The sequence below is a fragment of the Budorcas taxicolor genome, chromosome 6 (genome assembly GCF_023091745.1).
Source record: "Budorcas taxicolor isolate Tak-1 chromosome 6, Takin1.1, whole genome shotgun sequence".
Lineage (NCBI taxonomy): Eukaryota > Metazoa > Chordata > Mammalia > Artiodactyla > Bovidae > Budorcas > Budorcas taxicolor.
This window is the reverse complement of record NC_068915.1, coordinates 36,684,935-36,711,363: the sequence shown is the minus strand read 5'-3', so window position 1 is coordinate 36,711,363 and position 26,429 is coordinate 36,684,935. Positions and strand designations below refer to the sequence as shown.

Below are 26,429 nucleotides of genomic sequence, written 5' to 3'. Positions count from 1 at the left end.
AGCACAAAAAGATCAGAATAGTTCAGTTTTACACTTAATTTGTTTTTAAATTCTAATCATAGAAATTGAAAAGAATACTTCAAAGAAGAGAGAACACTGCAAGTAACCATCACACAAATTCACAATGATCAATATTTTGCCCTTTTAGTTTTCTCCATTCTCCCTACCACTACCTTGTAATCTTTTCTGGAATGCACTTGAAAAATCTTGGACATTCTATTACTTCATCCTATAAGTATGTCAGTGTGACTGAGTTTGTTTCTGACAAAGTAAAACCAGTGGTATAGTCTTCTTGTCTGGTCATGAGAAAGTATTGTTTGTTAAGAAACAGAAATATGTAGTTTTTCAACTAATGATGCCTCTTGAAAGGAAAGACTGTTTGCCATATCGGTGCTGCATCTGGGGTGTGTGGTCCTTGGCATCCCTGGTACAGGACTTAGGTGGTGGCTGAGAAGGGGGCTGAAAGGACTAGGATGTGTGGATGCTCCTGCCCAAAGTATATGCCTGAGCGTCTTGACCACATATGTCCTCGAGACTGAAATTTTAGATTAGCCTTCTGATTGAGTCTTTGAGGGAAACAGTCACATGAAGCTTTATAAAAAAGCTCCAAGGTTCTCCTGCAGCCACCACTCTCTCCAGAAATGCTTTAATGGATTCTTTTTAAAGTCAGTTTTGGGAAACTATGTTTTAGACTAATGCTTATCTTCTAGCTGGAGCAGTTTTTAGTTAGTAGACAGAAGACATAAATACTTGATCAAGATCACATGTTGAAATATGTCTTTTTTTTCTTTTCTAAAGATAACTGGTGGTCTCAGGTATGCCCGAAATACTTCACAAAACTGGTAAACCTCTATAAAGGTGCAGTCGTTTATCTGCTGAGAGGAAGAAAGACATTCTTAATCCCTGTACTGTTTAACAATTATATTACAGCAGCTCTCAAGCTCTTGGAGAAGTTATACAAGGTAAGCATAGAGAAGACCCAGAGGGGAGAGGGGTGGAGAGAGAGTAGGATAAAGTGATCAACCCACATGTTCAGTGGAAAGCCATTTTCCAGGCATCTGGGTCTTAACTGTCCTCATTTCGTTCTTCATCAGGTAAATCTTAAAGTGAAACATGTGGAATATGATGCATTTTACATTCCTGAGATTTCCAGTCTCGTGGACATTCAGGAAGACTACCTCATGTGGTTCTTGCATCAAGCAGGAATGGTAAGAATTCACGTGAAGCATATCTTAAAGCTTTACTCTTTTCTCAGAGCACAAGGACAAGAAAAAAACTTCTGAGTTCTATAATTTGTCCTTGGCTTTGATGTTAGTGTCACACCTGTGCTTTATTGACTGGCTTTTGCATTCTTAAAACACTGAAGTACTTTGAGCAATCATAAGTACTCATAAGCAGTCACAAATGGGTAGTCACCCGAATGACATAATTTTAATTAGTTGCCAACATTAAAAAAATCAAGGTATCTGAAGTAGTCAAACTCATAGAAACATAAAGTAGAAAAGTGGTTGCCAGGGTCTAGTGAGGAGAAATTGGAGAGTTTTTAAAATGGGTTTAGACTTTTTAAAAAAAATGAAGTATAGTTGATTTACAATATTATGTTAGTTTCAGGTACACAGCAAAGTGATTCGTCTTTCTATATCTATAACTTTATGTTCCTTTTCAGATTCTTTTCCCTTATAGAGTATTACAAAATATTGAGTATAGTTCCATGTGCTGTTACAGTAGGTCCTTGTCTGTTTTGTATATAGTGGTGTGTACATGTTAATCTCAAACTCCTAATTTATCTTTCCCCTACCATGGCCCTTTGGTAACCATGAGTTTGTTTTCTAAGTCTGTGAGTGTGTGTTATAAATATGTTCATTTGTATCAGTTTTTAGATTCCACATGTAAGTGAAATCACTTGATATTTGTCTTTTTCTGTGTGGCTTACTTAGTATAATAATCTCTAGGACTTTCAGTTTTGCAGGATGAAAAAATTCTGGAGATTCATTGCACAATAATGGAAATGTATTTGAGACTAATGAATCTAACACGGTAAAGATGGTAAACTTTGTGTCTTTTACCACAATTTAAAAAGTCAAGGAACATAAAATGAATTTCTGGCCTTTCTTGAGACTTGGAAGACCTGGCAACATGACCTGTCTCCCAGATGGTGCCAGCTGGCTGGAGTTCAATAGGGGCTCTTTAGATGTGGCTTATACATGCCAGAGTCCCCACTGCAGTTTGATTTTGACATTGAGGAAAGGATCATTTGCTATTATCTTCATCTAACAGCTAGTCAGCTTGAGTCATCTTATGTCAGCTGCCTGAACCCTACAGGATGCCTGGTTTGGGATTATGTGTGTGAAAATGTCACATATCCCTGACCTAGTTCTCGCTTACATTACAACTGTGGGTTTGCCTGCCACCCTTGAGTTGGCTCTACAGTCTGTTTGTAGGCTGGCTTGGGATATATGCAAGGCTTTTTAGGATCACCCATCTGTGGATTATGTATAAATTTGAGTGATGTCAGTAAACAGAGTGATAATATGGTTATTTAGTGAAGCCGTGTAGAGCAGACATGTTTGAGATGAGTCCTTGCCAATTTAACAGTTTCATCACTGACATTTAGGCAATATTTTCCTATACACTGCAGGGATTTTGGAGGTCAGTTGTTGTTTAGTCACTAAGTTGTGTCCAACTCTTTTTTTGACCCCGTAGACTGTAGCCTACCAGGCTCTTCTGTTCATTGGATTTCCCAGGCAAAAATACTGGAGTGGGTTGCATTTCCTTCTCAGGGGGATTGAACCCAAGACTCCTGCATTGGCAGGTGGATTCTTAACCACTGAACTACCAGGGAAGTCCTTTAGAGGTCAGTAGTGGTTTCCAAAAGCAAGTCATTTAAATAGGTTTCTTTAAGGAAGGTTTTTTTCTTTGTCAAATACCAGATGATCAATGCTGGAGACTATAGAGTGTTTTAATAAGGGTTTTGATTACCTTAAAAAGCCAAAATACTTTTCAAAAAAGTGGATAAATCTTCTAAATGGGTTTACGTAGGCATGGAAGCTAGCAATGAACTCTATTTTCATCTGCTAATATAGAAGTTGTAAGAAGACAAACTTCTCTGTTTTATGAATTCATGAATAAATATTCATTGACTCATAAAATGTGAAGAGCTGCAGTAAGTCTTATGAATTATTTAGCCAGCTGCTTTGTTTCTAGGTGAGAAATTGGAGTCTCAGAGAAGCTAAACAATTTTTCCACCAACTCAGTTAGCGTAAAAGCCAATTGTTCTGACTTCTAATCTACTCTTTCCGTGACTTCCTACTGAATTCTAATGGACTCTAATTTACTTTGACCCTACAAAAGAAGTTGTTGGTGTTAAAAATATAGGTTATCATGACTGTGGTCTCTGAATGGAGTACTTAAGTGAGCAACTTCTATAACTTTTTTTTATTGTTCCTTTCTCTTAATATTTGATAAACAAATATAAGCCTTAAATACCAGCTGCTCATCTCCTCTTCAATAATTAAGGTTATTAAAGAAAGATACAAAATTGGGTAAAATAACTTGACCTTTTGTGATTTCTGTGGAATTTTTTATGTTATATAACACTATTAGAAATTAAAGTTTAAATTTCTTGATAGCTTGGATTTTAACCTAAAATGCTAAAGCTTTTTCATGTATTTGTTTTTTTAATTTTTTGAGGTATAATTGACATGTCACATTATATTATTTCAAGTGTATACCATAATGACTTGATATTTACACACACTGAAATGATCACTGTAAGTCTAGTTACTGTCTGTCACCACACATAGTTGCAAATTTTTTTCTTAGATAACTTTTAAGAATTACTCTCTTAGCAACTTTAGCAACTAAAATATGCGGTACTGTTCTACTATCTGTAGTCACCATGCTGTACATTATATTACTGTGACTTGTTTTATGACTAAAGTCTGTACCTTTGACCCTCTTCACCCATTTTGCCCACCCTCCATCTCTTCTTCCCTCTGGCAGTCACCTAACCTGTCTCTTATCTGTGAGTTTGCTGTGGTTTTGCTTGTTTAGATTCCAAACGAATCTTGGAATATATTCACTTCCAAATATGAGTGAAATTGTATTGAGCTTCTCTTCATCTGACTCACTTCAAGGTCCATCCAAGTTGTTGGAAATGGCAATATTCCATTCTTTTTGTCTGAGTATTACTGTTCGTTCACTCAGTAAAGCCAATTTCTGACACCAGGTTGTGGGAAGGAAAATACAGCATTTATTGCAGAGTGCCAAGCAAGGAGCCCAGGGCAGCTAGTGTTCAGAACACCTGAACTCTCCAGTGGGCTTCAGGAAAGCGTTTGAATGGCCACAGGAGGGATGGGGATTGCAGGGTATGTAATCAGCCCATGCACAAATCTCACTGATGGTGAGGTAAGAGGGCAGTGTCATTGTCAATCCTTGGACTCCAGTACGTCTGGGGCTGTGTGCTCATGGTCGTCAGGCAGTAATTTCTTGCATTTGGTGGGGATTTTAGTATTTGCTGCACAGCTCAGGAAATGTGCTCCAGGTACCGTTATCTAGGTCCTTCAGAAAGGAGCTAAAACAGAGGATGGTGGGAGTGGTCTGTTCGAGAAAGGCCCCATAACGTCATGCTTGGTTACATGAGTAGTAGTCCACTGTGTGTGCCTTATCTTCTTTCTCCATCCACATATCTATGGACGTTTAGGTTGTTTCCATATCTTGGCTAATGTAATAAGGCTGCTCTGAATATGGGGGTACATATATCTTTTTGAATTAGTGTTTTTTGTATTCTTTGGATAAATATCCAGAAGTAGAACAGCTGGATCATATGGTAATTCTATTTTTAATTTTTTGAAGATCCTTCATACAATTTTCCATAGTGGCTATACCAGTTTAAATTCCTGCCAGCAATGCATGAGGAGTCTCATTTCTGTATATCCTTGCCCAAAATAGTATTTTTTGTTCATAGCAATTTGGACAGATGTGAGGTGATATCTCAGTATGGTTTTGATTTGCATTTTCCTGATGATTAATGAAGTTGAGCATCTTTGCATGTGCCTATTAGCCATCTGTGTGTTGACTTTGGAAAAATGTTAAGGTTCTCTGCCCATTGTTTAATTTTTTTTTTTTATATTGAGTTGTATGAATTCTTTGTGTATTTTGTTAACACCTTATCAGACATATTGTTTGCCAATACCTCTCCCATTCTGTAGGCTGCCTTTTCATATTGTTGATGGTTTCCTTTGCTGTACAGAAAACTTTTTAGTTTGATCTAATTCCCTTATTTATTTTTGCTTTTTTTGTCTTTGATTTTTGAAGTCAGATCCAAAACATCACTGCCAAGACTGATATCAAGTTGCTTACTACCTATGTTTTCATCTATGCGTTTATGATTTCATATCTTACATTCTAGACTTTGATCCATTTTCAGCTAATTTTTATGTATAGTAAGTAAGATAATGATCATTTTGTTCATTTGTACATGCCTGTCCAGTTTTCTCAACACCATTTATTGAAGAGAATGTCCTTTTCCCATTGTGTGATCTTGCCTCCTTTTGATTGACCATATATTCATAGGCTTATTTATGAGCTTAAACACTTTTAAATGATAGTAATGAACAATAAGTGGATTTTCCCCAGCCTTATTGAGGTATAATTAACAAACAAAATTGTAAATATTTGAAGTGTACAATGTGATGATTTGATGCACATATACATTGTGAAATGATTACAAAGATCAAGTTGATTATCACATCCATTACCTCACAGAGTTAACTTGTTTCCTGTGTGTCTTAAGAATGCTTAAGAGGTATTCTCATCAGGTTTCCAGTATATAATACTGTGTAACTGTAGTCACTCTGCTTAGAACTTACTTGTAACTGAAACGATTGTACCCTTTGACCTACATTTCCCCATCTCCTCCTCCACCCACCTCTCCCCACCCATCGTCTAGCAACCATCATTCTTATTCTATTTCTATGAGATTGGGTTTTTTTTTAATATACCACATATAAATGACACCGTACAGTATTTATCTTTCTCTGTCTGGCGTATTTCAGTTAGCATAATGTCCTTTAGTTTCACCCATATTTTTGTAAATGGCAGGATTACTTCTTTTTTTGTGACTGAATAATATTTTACCGTGTGTGTATCTCACACTACGTGAGTTTTACATGTTAAATTTTTTAGCTTGGTGTAGTAGCCAAGGCTGTGTAGTTTACAGTTCAGAGCACGTGCTTTACTGTACTCAAAAAGAACTGGTTTCAGTCTTGGCTCAGGCCTACTACCTATGTGACCTTACGCAAGTTCCATAATTTCTGTAAGCCTAGCATCCTCATTTAGAAATGTGAATTCTAGCAGTATTATGAGAATTAAATGGGAAAAAGCATGGAAAGGCCTTACTTTGCCAAGTACTTAATAAGTGCTGAAGTGAAGTGTTAGTCACTCAGTTGTGTCAGCCCTGTGCAACCCCATAGACTGTAGCCTGCCAGGCTCCTCTGTCCATGGGGATTCTCCAGGCAAGAATACTGGAGTGGGTTGCCATGCCCGTCTCCAGGGGATCTTCCCAACCCAGGGATTGAACCTAGATCTCCTGAATTGCAGGCAGATTCTTTACCAGCTGAACTACCAGGGAAGCCTGGTCATAAGCCTTAGTAGCTGCTTTTCAGTAAGCAGTCTTGGGCACCTAATGTATTTCACATGCCTGCTAGTCACTGGGAATGGCGACACCTATGGGATATGGTGGCTGCCTCTGTGACATGCTTGCTGCTGCTGCTGCTGCTAAGTCACGTCAGTCGTGTCTGACTCTGTGCGACCCCTTAGATGGCACCCAACAGGCTCCTCCGTCCCTGGGATTCTCCTAGTGAAAAAGGAATTATAAAGGGACACAACACGTGTGTGCAGAGAACTGTGATGTACCAAAGAAACATTCTAAAGTGACTGACTTGTTTATTTTAAAGAAGAGAGGGTAGTGGCTTATTTATTTCCATTAATAAACTGCCATCATCTACACTTGGAAACCAGATAAACAGAGCACAGAATGAGTGATGCCGTGGGCTGCCGTGGGCTCCCGTGGGGCAGCACAAGTGAGAAAGTCAGTGATACAAAGGAAATGCTTCAAAAATAAGGACTAGAGTCTTCGACACATTGGCTGTATGTGTTGTCCGGGGCTGTGTTTTGGTCCCAGGTGCCAGGATGGTGCACAGCTGTATTTGCCTGCACGCCAGTGGCAGTGGGGGCCAGGCACGCCCACTGAGGGTACAGGAGCGCCTGGTGGCAGGCGGGCCCTGAGGCAGAGGCTCCCGTGCTCCCTCCCTGCACTACAGGCGCTCATGCGGTGACTCTTGTCCCCAGTCACAGCCACAGTTGGGAAAGACTGGCTTGCAAGATAAAAAGATATTCCCAGTTCCCCAGCTCTCCAGTTCTGTATCGTGTATTTATTCATTGCTCCTGTTTCATATCCTTAGGAAAAATGACTTAAGGTGACAGTGCCACCCCATTTCAAGCAGGAACACTTGAAATGTGATCCACCAGTAGCACTTTGCTAGTTTTAGGTTTGGGAGACTCACTTTTGGGGAATAAACGGCCCAGGCCAAGTAGCCTCTCAGGAGAGGGTCACATATCTTACCAGTTAATATACATCTTTCCAGGTTAGGGAGAACAGTCAGGAAGCAGAATCATAATATTGCTGTTTCAGTATTTAGTTCATGTAATCTGGAAGCGCCAGTACTAATACCACTTCTAAAATATTCAGCATCTACAAAATAAAAATCGGTAAACCGTTATATCTTAAATACAAAATCTCAGACTTGTAAAAAAAAATAAAATTTGTAGACACATAAACAGACTTTCTTATAGGCCTGCTGCTTCTTTTGACTGAACACCCTTCCCTTGTTCACCTTCCACAGAGCCAGCACCTCAGTCCTCCCCTGCGGTGGGGGTCTTCTGGACCACCAACTCTCTTGCTTTGGCTCTGGTTCCCAACAGTAATTTCTTTCCAGCCATCGTACCCTGCTGAAAGCATGATAACCCTACCCTCCAGAAGGGAGATCAGCTTAACCTTCAAAACTGAGCTTTTTCAGGGTATGTGGTGGGGGTTGCAGGGAGAGGATGGTAGGAAAGAATTAGAGAACTAGAGTGGGAGAGAGCTAAGAAGCACAGACAGAGCTGCTGATTGATGTCTGCAATAACGACAGTGTACCAACAAAAATACTAGTATTTACTAGGTATAGTTGTCCCTCCATATCCATGGAGGATTGGTTCCAGGAGTCCCCACCCCCATATCAAAACTCTCCATGCTCAGTTCAGTTCAGTTCAGTCGCTCAGTCGTGTCCGACTCTCTGCAACCCCATGAATCGCAGCACGCCAGGCCTCCCTGTCCATCACCAACTCCCGGAGTTCACCCAGACTCATGTCCATCGAGTCGGTGATGCCATCCAGCCATCTCATCCTCTGTCGTCGGTCCCTCATATAAAATGATATATTAGTTACATATAACCTAAGAACATCCTCCCAAGTACTTTAAATCATCTCTCGATTACTTGTGATACCTGATACAGTGTGAATGCTATGTAAATAGTTGCCAGTGTGTGACAAATTCAAGTTGTGCTTGCTGGAACCTTCTGGAATTGTCCTTTTTCTCCAAGCATTTTCTATCTGAGCTAGGTATAATCTGCAGACGTGGAACACATGGATAAGGAGGGCTCACTGTATACTGGGAGGCTATAAAGCCAACAACAGTTTTTATGGTCACTGTTAAAATTTTTTTGAGGTCTTCAAAACTTTATTTTGCTTTATAGAACAAGACACATGATAAAGATCTATCTTTTGTCTTGAGAACAGACAAATAATGCCTAGAATAAAATCTCTTCTAAGAAGGAGGATAGAAAATTTTAAATATTGGCACACACTTCCCCAGGATATTTGTACCTTTTGTAGGTATCTAGAGTACAAGATAACTTTGCAGAGTGCTGTTTTATGGTGTGTGTGTTTTAGTTGTTTCAATTCCAAAAGTCAGAGTAATTAGAGAAGCCGCCATGAGAATGAATCAAGTCAGCCTGGGTTCTATATGTAAGACTCTACACCTTGTCTCCCTGGACTGGACTCTCTTCTCTAATTAGAGTTTCTCAGTCTAGAGAAGGAACCTGTTCTAAAGGATAAACAGGGTGATTTTTTTTAAGAATTTCTTTTCAGTGCTTTCATCGAAATATACACGAATACAAAAGGAAGTATATATACACTTATTATTCACATAGCATTTACACATTAGAAAACCAAAGCAGATTTGCAAATTAAATATTAACAAAACTCTAAAACACAAATGCCTTCCTGAAGCGAGACCCCTCTTGCATTGTGATTAGGACTGCAGGCTGCCAGGCCTGGGGACTTGAGTTCTGTGGCTTGTCCTGTGCACCCAGGGATGACTCAATTCTCTTTTGTCCTTTCAGCTGCTATTAAACCTTCATTCATGCAGCTAGTCAGGACTGCTGTGGCCTTTTCTTGGGCACAAGTGCATCACTTACAAAGGAAGACTGCTTTTTTCCCTTTCCTTGGGCACTTCAGTATACCGTGGCACCAGTGCAATCATCAAAATAAATGCAAATTATATGGTAACACATAATTATAAGGAGTTCATTCAGAATGTGTTTTTATTTTGTTTAGGATATCATTTTTTTCTTTTTTTTAGAAAAAACACAAAATTTAAAAAATTGCATAGAACACTCTCAGATTTCTGGGAATAAATCCATGGTTTTCTGTTTGTGAAATACTGCTCCAGGTCAGCATGATCCATACTGTTGATTTTTTGTTTGATTGCTTCTGTTGGGTTATGTAGCAAACAGTATTCATTAGCTTAATCTTTCAGGAGAGATTTCCTTTTTGCTCCTGATAAACTAATGTACCTCTTAGATATGTTTGTAACCTACCTATTAGATATGTTTGTGGTGGTTTTTATTTGCAGGCGTACTTTGGGGATATTGTGGGTTTGGTTCCAGACCACCACAGTAAAGCAAATATTGCAATAAAACAAGTCACACAATTTTTTTTGTTAACCAGTGCATATAAAAGTTATGTTTATACTGTATTCTATTAACTGTGCAATAGAATTATGTTTAGAAAAACAATGTACAAACCTTAACTAAAAAATACTGTATTGCTAAACAAGAATGCTAGCCATCATCTGGGCCTTCAGCAAGTTGTAATCTTTTTGCAGCAGTAGTATCAAAGGTCACTGATCAGGTCACCATAACAAATGATATAAGAAAGTATGAAATATTGCGAGGATTACCAAAATGTGACACAGAGACATAAGGGGAGGAAATGCTGCTGGGAAAATGGTGCTGATAGTGGTGTAAGACTAAGCGTTGCCACAGAACTTCAGTTTATTAAAAAAAAAAGGAGTATCTGTGGAATGCAATAAAGTGAAGAGCAATAAAATGTAGTATGCTTATCTGTTATTCCCTTCTTTAAAAGTTTATTCAGATTTCATTTACATATTGATGGAATATCTTCTGTAGGCCAAGCCAGGGACAGCTTTCTAAATACCTAGTTATGGACAACTTTCTAAATATTTGATTTCTCCCAAGAGTAACTGTGTGTACGTGTATGTTTGTAAGAGGTAGACGTAACATGCTGACAAATGAATTGCATTATCCACTTTACCTAACAAGATGAACCTCTGAAGTCATGGTTGTAAAGCTCCTGTTTGGTATTAGATTTCTTATAAATGAAAATTCTATTAATGCTGTAAATTATGGAGTTAGTGAAATGTTGTTTTTGTAAAGGTCCTTTAAATTTTTCTGAAGTTGTTTTCAGTGTTTTTCTCAGTCTATATTTATCAAAACAACTGGTCTATTCCATCTTAACTCCAGTCAGCTGTTTAAATGGTGTTAGTTCCATGGCCAAATAGTCAGATAGGTTATCTATTTTGTTATTTGTTTTGTTATTTGTAGGGGATAAAAAGTTCAAGTTTTGTAATCCAACTAAGAGACTTTATTTTTCTTTACACAGAAGGCTCGACCATCTATAATGCAGGTAAGTGAAACTTTAAAATTTATAAATGTATTTTTCCAGCAGTATTCTCTGTGGAATACTGTAATATTGCCAATAATGTGTTTCATTCTAGGATGCTGTAACGCTTTGTTCCTACCCTTTTATCTTTGATGCCCAAGCCAAGACCAAAATGTTACAAACTGATGCTGAACTACAGATGCAGGTAACATATTTTAAAAATTATTTTTTCCTATTATGGGTTTCTTTCATCTTATGCATAGGAGAAGGTTCATTTGGGTAAAGTTGTAGTATAACTTTTAGAACCTATAGAAAACTTTGCAGCAATTCTCTATTGAATAAAGCAAATATAAATGAAGGGACATTTAGATAAACTGAGGGTTGACAGGTGTCTTCATAAAGTATCATATAGCAAATATTTGCCTTTGTGGGCCGTATGGTCTCAAGTATAAAACTCTGTTGTAGCACAAGATTTTAATTTTACATAATTTTCACATGTGTGAAATATTCTTTTTTAAAATTTTTGTTTAACCATTTAAAAATGTTAAAACTATTAGTAGCTCAAGAGCTGTATAAAAACAGGCAGCAGGTTGGATTCAGTCAATGGGCCATTGTCTGCTGACCCTTGATACATTATTAAATGGAGCTTGGCAGTTCTTTATTGAGCCAAAACTTAAATTAGAGAGATTTGTTTAATTTAAATTTGTTTTTATTGTAAAGTATAATTGGTTTTGGCAAGCCTGCAAAGATGTTTGTGAACTAGCAATCCAAACCTATCAATTCCTACTGCTGGTGGATATGTAACTTCATTCATCTCTCTCCCCCTCTCCGCATCTTTCTGACTTTGTCTCTAGCTCTTATTTACATTTATCTCTATATATCTGTGTTCACAGTGATATAGCCATCGTATTGACAATTTAAAGCTTTTCCAGAGAAAATGGACATTTTTCAAAGAAGTAAAGCTGTTTAGCAAGTGGTTATTGGGTTTCTTTTCCTGCTGATTCGAAAGTCACCATTTTTACCCGCTGTCCATCATCACTTTCTTCTACTAAGATATCATTTCAGTCTTAATCTGCTTAGTCCAAATCATTTTCCTAGAATGAGTTATGGATCATATGGTTCATAAAGTGTTTCAGTTAATCTCTTTGGGTTCCTATTAGAAAGATTTGTGTGTTTTGTAAACATGACTGAGAAAATCTACTGGAAGAGTTAGGAGAACAAAGAACAAGGTGGAGATGCAGTGTGTCTGCCCTGCCCTGTACCCAGCTGTGGTCCAAAGGCACAGCTGACAGCCATCTCCACTTACAGATGCACTCTTGGGTGATAACTGTGTTCTTGGGTGTGCTGTTCCAGGTGGCTGTCAACGGGGCCAATCTGCAGAACGTCTTCATGCTGCTCACCTTGGAGCCTCTGCTGGCCAGAAGCCCCTTCCTGGTCCTTCATGTTCGCAGGAGCAACCTTGTTGGAGATGCCCTAAGAGAGCTGAGCATTCATTCTGATATTGATTTGAAAAAGCCTCTCAAAGTGAGCCCTTCAGTATATTTATCTAAATAACCTTCCTGGGTTTCTTTAAACAGTGTCAGATGAAGCAGCAAAGATCTTACTAAAATCTTGGAGTACAGCCATTCATTATTTCTTTCATTCATTTTACAAGAATTTACTCACCTCCTTCTGTCCAGTCACCAAAGAGACCATCTCAACATGACATCAGATAAAAATGCCAGTGGATTATTATTGGAGAAGGAAATGGCAACCCACTCCAGTGTTCTTGCCTGGAGAATCCCAGGGATGGGGCAGCCTGGTGGGCTGCCGTCTGTGGGGTCGCACAGAGTCAGGCATGACTGAAGCGACTTGGCAGCAGCAGCAGCAGCAGCAGCAGCAGCAGCAGCAGCAGAGGACCTTCTTTGTCTGCTCTTTGCCGTGTACCTGTTCCCACTCTACCAAAACCATGCCAACAGTAGCACTGCTAAAGCTTTAATTGGGTAAAACTACCAAGCCAGCATCTAGGAAGTCTTTGGATGTCAAAAATTTAAGAGAAAGGAGGTAAAAAAGAAAACAGAAAAGTAGTGAAATTTTCTGGGCAGCTGGTCGTCTGTCCTGATAGGCCCTTTTTAGTACTCTGAAATGGTTAAGAAATTGTCTTTCCTCATAAACTATGCTGTTTGTATTACCATTTAATGTATTCTTGGGGCTTAGCACAATGCTTGGAACACAGCAGCTGGTCAGTAACTATTTAGTGAATTACTGAAGTTTTAGATCATTTACCTTTCCCTTCAGAAGGCTTTTCCTGTTTCCAATCCTATTGTAAACTCCTGAAATGTAATAGACAAGAAACTGATGGTTTCCATGATACTGTCATCCTTTTCAGAATTTCAGTGGGTAGCATCAGTCCCATCAGTCTGCCTGGGAGTTCTCCCTAGAACTTCTGGGATAGATTTTTGATATTGCAAACAGAAGGTGCTCTCTTTGCTGCCTGTTTTCAGTCACTAATTCAGATGAGACTCTTTGCTTGGTAGCATGTCTGAGTTAAGTCTTTTACTGGCACCCATGTAATCGGAATCCTACTCTCTTCCTGCTCTAGGCAACCTTGAGCACAGTGTTCAGGATAATTTTTCTTTCTTTTTTAGCCACTCTATGTGGCATGTGGGATCTTAGTTCCCTGATCAGGTATCAAACCTGTGCCCCTGCAGTGGAAGTGCAGAGTCTTAACCACTGGACTGCCAGGGAATTTCCCAGGATAAGCTTTTTTAAGTGCTTTTTATTTTTAGCTCTGTGCCTGAGCCCTTCCAGTAAAGTGGGGATGATAATAGTAATTTCTGTGTGTAGGACTATTCTGAGGATTAGGTTAATAGAGTTTAAGTGGCTGGCATGTAGAAAACTCTTAAGAAGTCTCGTCCTTTGGTTTGCTGTAGTTGTTACTGTGCTTGGGTCCAGCGTGCTCCATACAGATCTGTAATGGGTCTCTTTATAGCCCCTCACAGATGTGTCTGCTTGAACTACTCTCTTCCCTTTCATATTCATCAGTTAGTGTAAGACCCCTACTGAGAGAGACTTCTGTCTTTACTCAGGTTAGTCATTGCTTTACTCTGTGTGCCAGAACATTTACCTCTCAGTGTATCTGACTCTTTGAAAATGTATTCTTGAATTGTTTTTTTTTTTAATGTTTGCCTCTCTGCCCCAAATTGATGGTCAACTTTCTGTGGACATCTGGTAAAATTCTCACTTTGTCTATATCCCTTGAAGTGCCCAGTAAAATTCTGTGTGATTGTTAAGTGTCTTGTTAATAATCAACAGTTAACACCTTGCAGCTTGATTGCGGCAGTGTATTCCGTTACATCTTCCTTTCTTTGTCCTGACTTTGGAAAGAATTTGTGAAAAAACCAAAAACCAGAAAATGACAATGATTTCCCTGAAGTACTAATTCTACTTTCATTATTTTAAGGTCATTTTTGATGGTGAAGAAGCAGTGGATGCAGGTGGCGTCACAAAGGAGTTCTTTCTTTTACTGTTAAAAGAATTGTTGAATCCCATCTATGGAATGTTCACCTACTACCAGGATTCAAATCTCTTATGGTTTTCGGATACGGTAAGTTAGTAATGTCATCATTCAACAGATGGATTGAACTAAACTTCCTTTTTGTTGTCAGACCAGTCTCTAGCTTCCTGACGTTTGCAAAGGGGAGCTCTAACAAAGATGATCATTTAGTGTGTATAAAGAGTGGATGCAGTCTTCATGTTTCACCTGTTACCAAGACCTCATAGTTGCATTTTGTTGCCCATCAGTCCCATTTCCATTCCTAGTAGGTAAGCTCCAAGCTTTGTAAATCCTCGAAGGGTAAAAAGAGTATGATAAAGAAATTGGTTTTATGACATGTAAAAAATAACTGTCAAATATATCTTATTTTAATAACAACGATAGTATGTGCATGGATACTCCCACAGATGTACACAGTTTATTTTTGAAAATGCAGTAGGAGAGCTAAGTTTTAAAAGGCATTCCCGTTTTAAGCGGACTATAGTTTATTTCTTTTTCTGCCAGACTTCTCTCCCTATATCTGCACTATCCTGCCATTAGCCTCTTGTGGCTATTTAAATTTCAATTTTATTTAGTTAAATTAAATAATACTGCGCTTCCCTGGTGTCTCAGATGGTAAAGAATCCACCTGCAATGCAGGAGACCTTGATTCAATTCCTGGGTTGGGAAGATCCCCAGGAGAAGGGAATGGCAACCCACTCCAATATTCTTGCCTGGAGCATTTCACATTCCCCCAGTTGTACTAACCACCATTCAGGTGCTCAGTAGACACACACAGTGGCTGACATCTGGGACAGAACAGAATAGAATGTTTCCATCACTGCAGGAAGTTCTATTGGACACCAGTGCTCTAAATGAAGATAAGCTGTTCTCTGTATCATAGGTGAGCTGTAAATGCTTAACTTTGTCTACGTTGCATCTTTGGGGGACAGTTGAACTTTTGTTTTTTAATATTTTGTTCTAAATATTGCAGTTCTCATCCACCTCCAATAAAAATCACTGTTAAAAAACAGATCATTACTCTGTATTTGTGCTCGTGTTTATGTTCAACAATGAGCATATATTAATTTTGTAACAGTATTCTAGTAATTTCTAGGGATATCTTTTTTTTAACCTCTTTTATATCATTCACAAACATACACAGTTAAACTTTTGTTAGGGATAGTTCTCTGTTTCAGAGGGTAACAATATTATAGATCTTTATTCTTTCATTCTGAAAATATTTTAAGGTAAATCACAGATGGTTTTGAGAGTGCGAGCACTGCTCTTCTTTTTAACACATTTGCACATGTGCTGAAAGTGTTTTGTAGAGCACAACTGGTTTCACTTGATCGGCATAACCTGCGGACTCGCCATTTACAACTCCACTGTGGTGGACCTGCACTTCCCGCTGGCTCTCTATAAGAAGCTGCTGAACGTGAAGCCTGGCCTGGAAGACTTGAAGGAATTGTCACCCACGGAAGGAAGGTACAGAGCTGAAAGATGGGAGCCTGGCGTGGAGAACTGCTCTTGGCACTGAGATTAAAGGTTGAAAACATCACGTGTATAAGTTAGAGTTTCTCATTCGGATGTGCTGCGTATGCTTTGTCTTAAGACGGGGGTCCACAGCTGCTGGCTTGAAACAGTTCCTGGGTCACTCTAGGGACAGAAGGAGAAAAAGGAAAAGGGAAGTCATAGCTGCCCAGGAATCCAAACAATCTCTGCTTTTCTTATCCTGAACAGAGTATAAGGACTTTGAGATTTGTCATGGTCCGTAAATAGCAGGGGAGAAAGTATTGAAAAGAGAGCCTGTGTTTTTTTTTAAAGTTACAGATTTCCCCATCCTTTTGTGTTTCTGTTTTCTCTGTCTCCTTGAATTTCACACTGTGACCACATGTGCTGGACTTCGGGTCACCAAATGTGTGTGGGGTTCTCGCCCACATGTCCAAGTAATTCTGCATGATGCCAGCTGGGTGTCCTGCAACTTATCTCAGTTCTGACACCATCTACCTGGAGATAGAGTTGGATCCCACAGGTTAAGGGTTTCTGTTGCCCTCATCCCAGAGGAATTTACAAGGATTTGGGGAGCTCTGTGCTAAGGAACTGGGGGCAGAGACCAGTATATGTATTTTTTCTGTTATCTCATGGAGCCTTTGTTAGAAAGTAGTTTAATTGGGATATAATTTGCATTCTGCACAGTTCACCCAGTTAGAGTATATAGTTCAGTGACTTTTAGTGTATCCACAGAGTTTTGCAGCCTTTACTCCATCAAATTTAGGATGTTTTCATCACCTGAAAAAGAAACCTGGTATTCTTTAGTCGACATTCCCAACTTCTTCATCCCCTGAGCCTTAGGCAACCGTTAATCTACTTTCTGTCTCTGTAGACTTGCCTCTTCTGAATATTTCGCATAAATGGAATCATACAATATGTGGTTTTCGGTATCTGGCTTCCTTCACACAGCATGTTTTCAAGGTTCATCTGAGCTGTAACGTGTATCAGTGTTTCATTTCTTTTTATTGTCAAATTATATTTCATTGTATGGATATACCAAACTTTGTCTATCCATTCATCAGCTGATGGACATTTGGGTTGTTTCTACATTTTGACTTATTACCAATAGTGCTGTTACGGATATTTTTACATACTTTTGTGTAGACATAAGTTTTCATTTAGGAGTAGAATTGCTAGGTCAAATGGTAACTCTATGTTTAGCCTTTTGAGGAACCTCCATACTATTTTCCAGGACAGTAGAGACATGTTTTTAGTCATTTTCTTTCTGTCTCTAAAAAACTCCTTTTATTTTGAGTTTCTGTGTATTGATTTTAGGTAGCATAAGGTGAAATTTAATTTATAAAAAGATACCATATCCTTGGCTTTGTGGAAACACGACAGTTCTTTTGACTTCAGCAGGAGGTAACATCCCTTTTTTTTTATATAGAGAAGGAATACTGATTTTAAGATGGAGATGGAGAAAGTGTAGTCTCTAAGGTGCTCTCTGGAGAGGAGATGGTCACACCACCAGTATAGGACATCAGTACAGAGAAATCACAAAGGACATGGGGCAGGGGAGCGAGGCACAGAGACAGGTAAAGAAAATTTAGAAGGAATATTAAAAAATGGCAGAGGAGACCAGGCAGGGTTACTTTTTTGGTAACTGAGAGTGACAGAAATGTGTGCTGTTTTCTTTGCCAACCTGGCTGAGAATGATATATTTGAAGTAATGATTTTGGCTGGTTAAGTGAAAAAAGATTTAAATTCTGCACAAAAAATTTTCTTTCTGGGCAACCCGTTATGGAACTGCCAGACTCTGAGCTCACTGAAGAAGTGTGAATGAAGTCTAGTTATAAGGATGTATCCTCGTGACAGCTGCGATACGACCATGGCCGGCATAAACAGGCTCCAGTGTTCTTCAGTGTGGCAGCTAATAGAGTTCTTTGCACACAGAGCCCCTTGCATTAACAAGTAGGACTAGATTCCTAAGTGGACACACTGACTTCGAAGCTTTTTTTTTACGATGGGAGGATTATCCTTCTAATGCATACAGATAAAGCCAATCTGTAGGACCACTGCAGGATCATCTCCTCACTTATCTACTTCCAAAGTTTACTAGGGTTGACATAAGTGTGTCAGATACAAAGCTGTCTGATTTTCTTCATAAATTCAGTCAGGTTTGTCAGTAGGAACAGAGAACAATTAGTGAGCATCTTACAAGTCAACTGCTTTAAGACATTTTTTTCAAAATATGTTTAACGTGACTTTCAGTCTAGATTTATGTTCATTCAAGACTGTTCTTTTGTAGCATTTCCTTGCAAATAATCTGGACGTGTGACTGGGATAGAAACGCTATTGCCATGTGTGATGTACCTCTTTTCTTTTCTCTGTCACACTGTGATTAGGAGTCTTCAAGAACTGTTAGATTACCCCGGGGAAGATATTGAGGAGACTTTCTGTCTCAACTTCACGGTAAGGATTTTCTTTACTTAAAACAGTAGCTGTCTCTTTTATCATGCTTACAAGTCATAACTAGCATAATTTTTCTCCAAATCAAAGAACAAATTCAGAGACTTCTCTGAACCAAACTATTTTAGTCATAGTATCTTTTTTTCATCAATGTATAGTTGTAGAATATTAGTTACAAGTGTACAGAACAGTGATTCACAATTTTTAAAGGTTAAACTCCATTTATAGTTATTATAAGGTATTTGCTGTATTTCCTGTGTTGTACAATATATCTTTATAGCTTATTTTATACCTAATGGTTTGTGTCTTAGTCCCCTACCCGTATATTGTCCCTTCCCTCTTCCTTTCCCCAGTGGTAACCACTAGTTTATTCTCTAAATCTGTGAGTCTGCTTCTTTTTGTTATATTCACTAGTGTGTTGTGTCTTTTAGATTCTACCTGTAGGTGACATCGTACAGTACTTGTCTTCCTTGGTCTGACTTATTTCACTTAGCATGATACCCTTCAAGTTCATCCATATTGCTGCGAATGGCACAGTTTCCTTCTTTTTGATGACCGAGTAGTATTCCATTGTGTACATAAGCCATTCATCTGTTGACAGACACTTAGATTGTGTCCATACCTTGGCTATCGTAAATAGTGTTGCTTTCAACATTGGGGTGCGTGTATCTTTTTGAATTAGTATTTTTGTTCTTTTCGGATATATACTCAGAAATGGAATTGGTGGATCGTATGATAGTCAACGTGTCCTGAATATTACTGGAGTTCAGTAAGTGTGTTGAATAAATGAATGAATGAGTGGTTAACCTGTGCACTTGAGGAAATTACTGAAGCTTTATTCCCCTTTACTCCTATGTTGCTGTTTGCTGCTGCTGTTTAGTCACTAAGTTGTGTCCAACTCTTCGCGACCCCGTGGACTGTAGCCCTCCAGGCTCCTCTGTCCATGGGGTTTCCCAGGCAAGAGTGCTGGAGTGGGTTGCCATTTCCTGCTCCAGGAGATCTTCCCGACCCAGGGACTGAACCCATGTCTCCTGCATTGGCAAGTGGATTCTTAACCACCGAGCCACCAGGGAAGCCCCTTTGCTCCTATACATATAATTTATTTTCTAGAGTTCATATTTTCTGTTTGATTGCGTTTATTGGCAACTCCCTATCTTAAAACTATCCTATAAAGTGCCGACGTTCTCTGATTCTTTCTCCTCCCTAGAATCTTCTGCGGTAATGTAAGTAGTAATTAAGCTACATTCGTTCCTAAGGCTTCTCAGTCATTTGGGGTCTAGAAAGATAATTAGTCAACAAAATCGAAACATTTCTTTATTCCCCCTTAAATATAGATTTGTCGAGAAAGCTATGGTGTGATTGAACAGAAGAAGCTGATACCAGGAGGAGACAAAGTAGCAGTGTGCAAGGAGAACAGGTTAGTCTTGACCCTTGGCTGTGCACATGTAACTTCATTTCTCGACACTTTTACTAAGACCAAGACTAAAGTTAACTATTCATCCCTTCTTCAGAGGGAATAAGAGTGCTAGGGCAAGTTTACAGATTTAATAGTGGAGGAAGCAGTGGGCCTCGGATCGGAAGGTAACTGTTCTGCATCTCTGTCCTACTGGCTTTGACCCTGGTCAACCACATAAACTACCTGATCTCGGTTCCCTATCCTGTCAGTAGGGGGTTAAAATAACCGTTCTGCCTTCCTCATGGGAGACTAAGTGAGATAATTTATAGGAGAATATTTTGACATTTTAGAATGAAGGACCTCCCAACATCTATAGAAGGTTTCCAGTATCCATCAGAGTGACTGGCATAAAAATGCCCCCAAAAATATGTGTTGAATAACCAAATGTTATAAAAATGCTTACTATTATCGGTGGTGGTTTTATTGATGAAGAATTTGTAATGTAGATTGTAAATTAAATTCTTTGTGCCTCATGAAAATTAATTCAAGTACATCTGATTTTTTAGTATGATTTTCTGTGTTATCTCTTTGAAGGAGAAAAAAATTCAATTTTGTTTGCTTTTGAATTAGAGTGAGGTTTTTGGCCATCTGCATGTTAATTAATTCAGTTTGCAAACACTGAGTGCCTGCTGTGGGCCAAATCTGTTGCTGGATTTAGGAAATAAGTAACTTTCATCCTCAGTACTAACTGGGAAGGGACAGCGTAATGAATAATTGCAGTAGATTATGGTGCGTGTGATAGGTAAGTGATGGGACAAGTGCCATGGAACCAGAGGGAGAAGCCACAACACTTTCACTCACCATCGAAGAGTGTGAGTGGGAAGAACATTTCAGGCACAGGGAATAATGTGAGTCAGACTCTCAACTCAACACATGATAGAGAATGGTGAGTGCTTGTTGGGTGGGGCCCAGTGTGTGGATTAAGGCTGGGTGCAATAGTATTGGGGTGAAACTTGTCAGACCCTAAGTGGTTTTGGAGTGGGACGTGGTTGATCTGTTTTAGAATGATAACGGTGGCCATATGCATACGGATGGCGTGTGGGGAGGCCCATAGGAGACTACTGAGGTAACTCAGGTGTTAGGTGGTGAGGGCCAAAATGAGGGCAGCAGGGATGCAGAGTCAGCTATGTGCCGATTATGTAATGAACAGGCGCTCGTGCCTGATTATCTGTGGATCCTACTAGAGAGGCGTGTATCGATAACACGCATGTATTGAGGCTTCCAATTTGAACAACAGGAAACAGAATCTGTAGAGCAGGGTGGAAAGGAAAAAGAGTTCCTTTTTTTTTTTAAAGAGTTCCACTTTATCAGTGTTGATTTTGACATGTCTGTGTGATACCTAGGTAATTTTGTTTAGAGCTGAAGATCTATGTATGTCTTGAAGTCTTTTTTTTAAATCAAGTCATAGTTTCTAAGTAGGATATTTCCTTTTTCTTTTTTGCATTTCAAATTTTAGTACAATTTTTAAAGGTTGCTTTGCATTTGCAGTTATTACAAAATATTGGCTACATTCCCCATATTGTACAGCACATCCTTGAGCCTACCTTACACCCAGTGGTTTGTGCCTCCTACTCCCCAGCTCCTGTGTTGTTCCCCCTCCCTACCCTCACTGGTAACCACTGATTTGGTCTTTGTATCTGTGAGTGTGCTGCTTTTTTTGTTATATTCACTGATCTGTTGTATTAGAAGTCTTACTGTCAGTAGTTTGTTTACTTACTTAGGCCAACCTTAACCATCAGTGAATCTGAGGTTGCCTACGCAAAGAAAAACGTGGTGAAATAAGAAAAGCAAGGATGGGGGAAGATGTATGTTCTTAGAAGAGTTATATATATTAGAACAGAAGGGAGACTCCTGTGATGAGGACTTAAAGATCATTAACACATTGGGTAGAGACAAAACTTCTTGACTTGAAGAAGTGGTGGGTGTGCAGAAAGACGAGGTAGGTGTCTCTCATCTTCCTGCAGAAAGGTGAGGGAATGGTGGTCTCCACTTGGGAGGGTTGTGAGTGAGGGAAGCCTGGAAGCAAGGGTTGATGCTGTGGAAAAAGGTTACAGAGGTAGAGAAGCTGGATTCTGTTTTGGGTATGCTGGGAAATGAAAGCTTTGGGTTTTAATTGGCTTCTTACTGTACCTAGTTGCAAGATGCAGACAGAAATCCTATATAAGTGATGTGTATTGGCTTCCTCTCATAAATCTTCTCTTTTGAAAGTAGGAGTGACAGAAAAACTGACAGGCCTCCTCTTCCATCCTTTTACATTTTAAAAGATAGCGAGAAGCCAGGGTGATCTAATGTAGCATTCAGTAATCTTTTTTGTCATGTAAACCTTCCAGACTACCCAGGAAGCGTCAGCTTTGGGGAAAGTATGAGCTGTAATACCAGAGTTAACTGAAATAATGCAGAAGTTGCCATGGACCCAACAAAAATGGCTTCAGGTGATTTTGACTCTGGGAACCTAGTATAGAGGCTAATCTTGTTTCAAGTAGGTGTGTTACCAAGTTCAAGCTCGCTCTGTTCACTGCATGCAAGGCCAGTGAATCTTAGAAACAAGGTGCTGAGGCAAGGAACATGACTTTATTTGGAAAGCTGGCTGACGGAGAAGATTGCAGACTGATGTCTCAAAATAACCATCTTGTCAGGGCCTAGATGTCAGGTTCTTTTATAGAACCGAAGGGAGAAGCAATGAGGAACTAAAGTCAAAAGGCAGAATAGAGAGAGAGAAGCAGTGAGGAAGTAAAGTGAAAAAGGGTCTTTGGTTTTGCGAAACATCTCCAGGAAGGGCCAGCCTTTGGAAGGGGTGTGTTCGGTTCAGTCGCTCATTGCTCATCCTGTCTGACTCTCTGTGACCCCAGGGACTGCGGCACACGGTGCTTCCCTGTCCTTCACCATCTCATGGGGTTTGCTCAAACCCATGTGCCTTGAGTTGGTGATGCCATCCAACCATCTCATCCTCTGTTGTTTCCTTCTTCTTCTACCTTCAGTCTTTCCTAGCATCAGGGTCTTTTCTAATGAGTCAGCCCTTGGCATCAGGTGGCCAAAGTATTGGAGCTACAGCTTCATAATCACTCCTTCCAGTGAATATTCAGAACTGATTTTCTTTAGGATTGACTGGTTTGATCTTGCTGTCCAAGGGACTCTCAAGAGTCTTCTCCAGAACCACAGTTCAAAAGCATCAGTGGAATGTGTTAGTCTCTTCTTTTTTGTAGTCATTCACAGATGGGCAGGTCAGATTATCTCTTTATGAGCTGAGCAAAGGCACTTGAATTTAACAGAGTAGCAGGTTTCTTTGAGACAGGCCATTGAGTATGATTATAATAACTGCAAGAAAAAGCAACTCAAAGAAACAGTTCCAACATGGAGTCCGAATTATTTCTTCTCTGCAGCAGGTGTTTCATTTGAAACTCTTACTTGATAAGAATGTTTCAAAGCTAAAAGCACTGTCCCTTCTTTATCTGTAGAACATTGGTACTTTTATCAACTGCTAATGATTTGTTTAATAAAAACAGTATTATTCCATAGCATCTGATAATATTTTTAAAATTGGGAAATTTACGGCAGATCATAAAGTGGCTAAAGGGCAGGAAAAAAGGCAGAATAACAGTGACAGTCTTTATTTTCTTGGGCTCCAAAAATCACTGCAGATGGTGACTGCAGCCATGAAATTAAAAGAAGCTTGCTCCTTGGAAGAAAAGCTTTGACAAACCTAGACAGCATATTAAAAATCATAGACATTACTTTGCCGACAAAGCTATGGTTTTTTCTAGTAGTCATGTATAGATATTAGAGTTGGACCATAAAAAATGCTGAATGCCAAAGAATTGATGCTTTTGAACTGTGGTGTTGGAGAAGACTCTTGAGAGTTCCTTGGACAGCAAGAGATCAAACCAGTCAATCCTAAAGGAAATCAGTCCTGAATATTCATTGAAAGGACTGATGCTGAAGCCCAAAACTCTGGCCACCTAATGTGAAGAACTGACTCATTGGAGAAGATGTTGATGGTGGAAAAGATTGAAGGCAGGAGGAGAAGGGGATAGCAGAGGAAAAGATGGGTGGATGGCATCACCTACTCAATGGAGATGAGTTTGAGCCAGCTCCGGGATTTGGTGAAGGACAGGGAATCCGGGCGTGCTGCATTCCATGGGGTCACAAAAGGTCAGACATAACTGAGCAACTGAACTGAACTGATAAAGTGGCTTTTGGGTCCAGGTAATCTTGTTACTGAGTCCAAGTACTCTGCTCACTGAACAACAAACCCGTGAATCCGAGAGATGAGGTGTTGAGAAAAGGAATACAACTTTATTTGGAAAGCTGGCTGACAGAGAAGATGGCAGACTATGTCTCAAAATAACTGTCTTGTTGGGGTCTGGATCTCAGGTTCTTTTATAGAACCAGAGAGAAGCAATGAGGAACTAAAGTCAAAAGGCAGAATGTAGAGTGGGAGAGACAATGAGGAAGTAAAGTGAAAAGGGTCTTCAGTCTTGCAAAACATTTCTGGGAAGGGCCAGCCTTTGGAAGGGGCAGCCTTTGAATCTCTTCTTTCTCTCTCTTTTGCTGCTGCTAAGGCGCCTCAGTCGTGTCTGACTCTGTGTGACCCCAGAGACGGCAGCCCACCAGGCTCCGCTGTCCCTGGGATTCTCCAGGCAAGAGTACTGGAGTGGGTTGCCAGTGCCTTCTCTCTCTTACTCCCTGTTTTTGTTTTTTTTTTTGGCAGTCATTCGCAAGTGGGCAGGGTCAGATTATCTTTCTATGAACTGAATAAAGAGTTTAACAGAGTGGCAGGGTCCTTTGAGGCAGGCCACTATATATGATTATGACAGCAACAGCAACAAAAAACAAGTCGAAGAAACAGTTTCAGCATGGAGTCAGACTTGGTTCTTCTCTGTAACAGTTCTTCTTCCTTCCTGGTTTTGGTGATCACTTTATAACGTATATATGTATATTTACATATGTAGATACATCTATAGCTTTTAGACTTTTCAAAGGATGTCTGAGCTTTTGCATCAGGTTTCAGACAATATAGTGTGCACATCATTTGTTATGAGCTAACAGTAGGCTAGGCAAGCAACCTGAGGAAGGGCACATTCAGAATTTCTTCACTTTCTAGTGAGTCTTCCGAATGCACTGTGTGTTGGGTAAAGAGTGGGAAAAGAGTGTTCTTGTGCGGGCATAGGCAATTTGTGATGTAGTCTGCAGAGGAGGCAGACTTAACCCTCTTTTTTCATATCTTTATAAAATTGTTTCTCCTAGAGACTTTTTGTCTCTGCCTGTTTTGTTCTCTTTCTCTTTGTGGGTCTGAGTTTTTTTCTTTCTGTCTCTTTGCTTTCTCTCACTCACACTGTCTCCTTATTCAGTAGGTATTTCTTTGAATCAACAATTGAATTGACCTAATAGTTGAGACACAATCTGTGCAGGAATACTGAAATATAACCCAGTTTGTTTAGGGTATTAAGCTGTTCTCATTTGCAACCATAAATGAAATATGAAGACAAAATTAATTAAATGAATCGAAAGGGGTTCAGAGAAATCCACATGGACAGAGGCATCTGGGTGGGGGGGGGGATGGATATGGGTAGAGCTCTTGGGAGGACTGCTAAGATCTGGATACTAGAAAACAGAGACAAGAATGTAATAAAAAGAGAAAGATGCTCGGTAAAGTTTGCAAGCAAAGAAGTCTCATGATAGAAGTGGGTGTGTGCCACACTTTCTTTCTTCATCTTTTTTTCGTTTTCCACCATTTTTATTTTTTGCTGACAGTTGGGCAAAAGGCCCTGCAGGCCTACAAGCCCAATCTTGAGACTGAAGAAAAAAATCCAGAGTCAGCAACAGAGACGTCAGTGGTTTAATGGATGCGGGTTCTTACATGTGTGAAGCAAGGTCCTGGAGTGATACACCACCTTGTGTGGTAGATAGCAAGGCAGGACGTGGTGACCATCTCTGCTACTGGGGAAAATGGGGAGGTGGGTACCAGTAATCAAGGGAATTGATGTGAGGTTGGCTCTTGGTTATCAGGGAAACCAGCAAGGGGGAAACATGCCCCTCAACACCGCTTTGATAAGCTATCTTAGTGGAGATGTTCTGACCTAGTCATGAGCTGGGGCCTGGGACAAGTATGTGGAAGGTCAGTTATATGAGTAGGGTGTGGGTGAAGCAGGCACAGTTTGAGGAGGGGTTCTTGAGTGTCCCGACCACACACTGACATACACTCACTCCTGGACATTGCTCATCCCATGAGTGGTCCTCAGAATCAGTGCAGAGAGTGTGCTTTCGTTTAAAGTCAGTGGGTTCCTTTTCTCTTTCTTTGTGGTTGTTTGCCCCTATTTGACTTCAGGGCTGCTTCTACAAAACATTTTCCGTTAGGATGTTCTGATGACACACAGGTTCCTTAAAAGAAACAGAGTACATAACTTCAAGGGAGTAATAAGGGGACCTACATTATTCTTTTACTTATATTACAAAACTCCATTCTTCTGTTACCATGACTTTCTTAAAAAAAAT

The 26,429-nt window shown here is 39.7% G+C and overlaps 1 protein-coding gene across 2 annotated transcripts in view; it reads left to right on the top strand.

Moving 5' to 3' along the window:
- Window positions 1–26,429, top strand: part of HERC3 (HECT and RLD domain containing E3 ubiquitin protein ligase 3) — a 139,543-nt gene that overhangs the window by 80,419 nt on the left and 32,695 nt on the right. For both annotated transcript variants that reach the window (XM_052641589.1, XM_052641590.1), the window contains exons 15-23: window positions 799–962; window positions 1,095–1,208; window positions 11,005–11,028; window positions 11,120–11,209; window positions 12,358–12,528; window positions 14,447–14,590; window positions 15,840–16,006; window positions 18,418–18,484; window positions 19,816–19,898. In XM_052641589.1, the coding sequence (XP_052497549.1) occupies window positions 799–962; window positions 1,095–1,208; window positions 11,005–11,028; window positions 11,120–11,209; window positions 12,358–12,528; window positions 14,447–14,590; window positions 15,840–16,006; window positions 18,418–18,484; window positions 19,816–19,898 (1,024 nt within the window). The remainder of the gene's footprint in view (window positions 1–798; window positions 963–1,094; window positions 1,209–11,004; window positions 11,029–11,119; window positions 11,210–12,357; window positions 12,529–14,446; window positions 14,591–15,839; window positions 16,007–18,417; window positions 18,485–19,815; window positions 19,899–26,429) is intronic.